Here is a 2,545-nt window from a genome sequence, read left to right as displayed (position 1 = left end):
TAGAACTAGGGGATTGGGTTTAGGGATAAGGGCCCATGGACTATGGTGGGCCTTTCTTAATTAATTAGTTAATGAGATTTATTTCTTCTCTTCCGGGTAAATAGTTAATTGGTTCATGGGCCGTAACACGGGGTGTTACACTTAATCTAACCTTAAAAAAGGGCTAAAAAATATACTCTAGATCGCCAACTAATATTGTCAAAATTTTCCAACAAATAATAGATCAGAGATCAAATTTGAATTTCAAATTTCACCGGTCAAAGAATCCAGATGCATGCATGTCATGTATGTCTATATAAATATTGTAAGATTTTTCCCTAATAATATATATTATATATTAGGGCCTTAATTAAGTGGGGTAAGTTACTAAGCTTACTAAGTAGTTTGCTTTAATTTGACTGAATAACTAGCTAGAAGTTGTTAGTCAACTAGACTCTGTGCCTAATATAAACCTAGATTGATGGGATACAAGACATTCATTATATAGCATATTCAATTACGGTACTCATATTGCTTAGTAGACACCAATACACCATATGTGGTTCTGAGTCAACTATGAGACAAAAAAATGCTAACGGTCTACCGTTCAAGAGACAACACAACAAGACATCAACTGTGGTTGGAGATCAACAATGCTTCCGCTTCCGCTACTACGAGGTCAGGTTTCTCGTAGATTATTATTCAGTGTTATTAGGACTCTATGTATCCGAGTCTATTTGAAACTTCTTATCCTTGTCACCTTGTGACTCTCTATTATATATATTCACATCATCTGATCTCTTTGTAATTAATGTCTTGTTAATAGTTAATACAATACAATCAGTTCTCATCTGGTATCAATAAGCTAGGGTTTTTCTATCTCTTTCCCATGGCTGACAGATCTGTATATTCCTCCGAACGGACCATTTCTAATGCTAGTGCTGCGTCGAGTGCTTCGTCAATTGTGTCGTTATCCACCTCTCACCACTTCATGATCACCAAATTGACCTACAAGAATTTTCTATTATGTCGTACGCAAGTCATTCCGTTTCTTCACGGGCATGACTTAATGGGATTTGTTGATGGTACGAATCCCTCCCTGTCGGTGCTTCTCCCTGCCGGCGCCGACGCCTTGCCACGGTCGAATCCGGCCTATGCCGTGTGGATGCGTCAAGATCAAGCGTTACTGTCCATGCTTATCTCTTCCCCCTCCGATGAAGTCATGCCATTAGCCGCCGGACGTCGCACGAGTCGTGCTCTCTGGGAGGCCATTGTCCAGGCGTTGTCTTCCTCCTCCCGAGCCCGCGCATTAAATCTCCTCGGTCAGTTATAGGGTCTGGATCAAGGAGATTCGTCAATTGCGGACTACATCGGGCGAGCTCAGGTGATCGTTGAAGAGCTCACCCTCGCTGGACGCACGGTAACCCTAGACGATCAAAACCTCTTCATCTTTCGCGGCTTACGACAGGAGTTCCGTACCCTCACCGCCTCCCTCGCCATTCGTGGTCAGCCGGTGACGCTTCAGGAGTTGGCGGACTTCCTCGGCAATCATGAGTTTATCTCCAGCCGTGACTACAGCAGTGCACCGACGGGGCTAGTAGTCCAGCGCGGTGGTGGCAGCAAAGGTCGTGGCGGTCAAACCTGTGGTGGTCAGCGAGGAGGAGGCGGCAACAGTGGTTTTAACCGTGGTGGTGGTGGTCGGCAGCAAGGTGGCTGTGGGCGTGGTGGCCGCGGTCGCGGGTGCAATTGTGGTGGTAATCAGGTTCAGTGCCAGATATGTAGATGGACTGGTCACGAGGTGGTTGCATGTTACAATCGTTATGACCCACCACCCCAGGCCAATCTAACCTACCCAAACAATTCTGATGTTGGTGGCTTTCAGACGTGGATCCCGGATACAGGGGTTACCAATCATGTTACTCTGGACATTGCTGCCTTGACCACCTCCTAAGAGTATGTTGGCAATGACACATTGCGTGTCGGTGACAGTATGAGTTTATATATTAGTCATGTTGGTCATGCTTTTAATACCCCTTCTAGAACTTTCACACTTTCTAATATCCTTCACGTTCCAAGTTTGTCAAATTCTTTATTATCTGTTCAAAAGTTTGCATCTGATAATAAAGTCTTTTTTGAGTTTCACCCCTCGTTTTTTGTTGGGAAGGATATCAATACCAAGGAAATACTTCTTTGGGGCAATAGTTTAGGGGGGCTATACATGCTATCGTTATCTAGTTCGTCTCCGTCAACGTTTCTTTCTGCACGTGCCTCAGCATCAATTTGGCACAATCGTCTAGGTCATCCTCATAATCGTGTTCTTAGTCTTATATTTCGGTCTTGTTTAGTTAGTGGGTCTCGTGATATTATTCATTATAATAATACTTTATGCAATGCATGTCAATTGGGTAAATTTGCTCGTTTTCCCTTACCACGTGTTGCCTCCTCTAGCTCTCATATTCATGATCTCATATACACAGACATCTGGGGCTCAACTCCTATTTTATCTACTACTGGTTATCGTTACTTTGTAATCGTTGTGGATGACTATTCTCGTTACACATGTTTG

General features: G+C 43.7%; 1 protein-coding gene across 1 annotated transcript; it reads left to right on the top strand.

Moving 5' to 3' along the window:
* Positions 1–868: 868 nt before the first annotated feature.
* Positions 869–1,930, top strand: LOC109153577. Its single transcript, XM_019301433.1, has 2 exons — positions 869–1,252; positions 1,364–1,930. The coding sequence occupies exons 1-2, from the start codon at positions 869–871 to the stop codon at positions 1,928–1,930; spliced, it is 951 nt and encodes a 316-aa protein (XP_019156978.1).
* The last annotated feature ends 615 nt before the right edge of the window (positions 1,931–2,545 follow it).

The sequence above is a fragment of the Ipomoea nil genome, unplaced genomic scaffold (genome assembly GCF_001879475.1).
Source record: "Ipomoea nil cultivar Tokyo-kokei standard unplaced genomic scaffold, Asagao_1.1 scaffold2510, whole genome shotgun sequence".
Lineage (NCBI taxonomy): Eukaryota > Viridiplantae > Streptophyta > Magnoliopsida > Solanales > Convolvulaceae > Ipomoea > Ipomoea nil.
The sequence above is the reverse complement of the archived record's forward strand: the minus strand, read 5'-3'. Positions and strand labels throughout refer to the sequence as shown.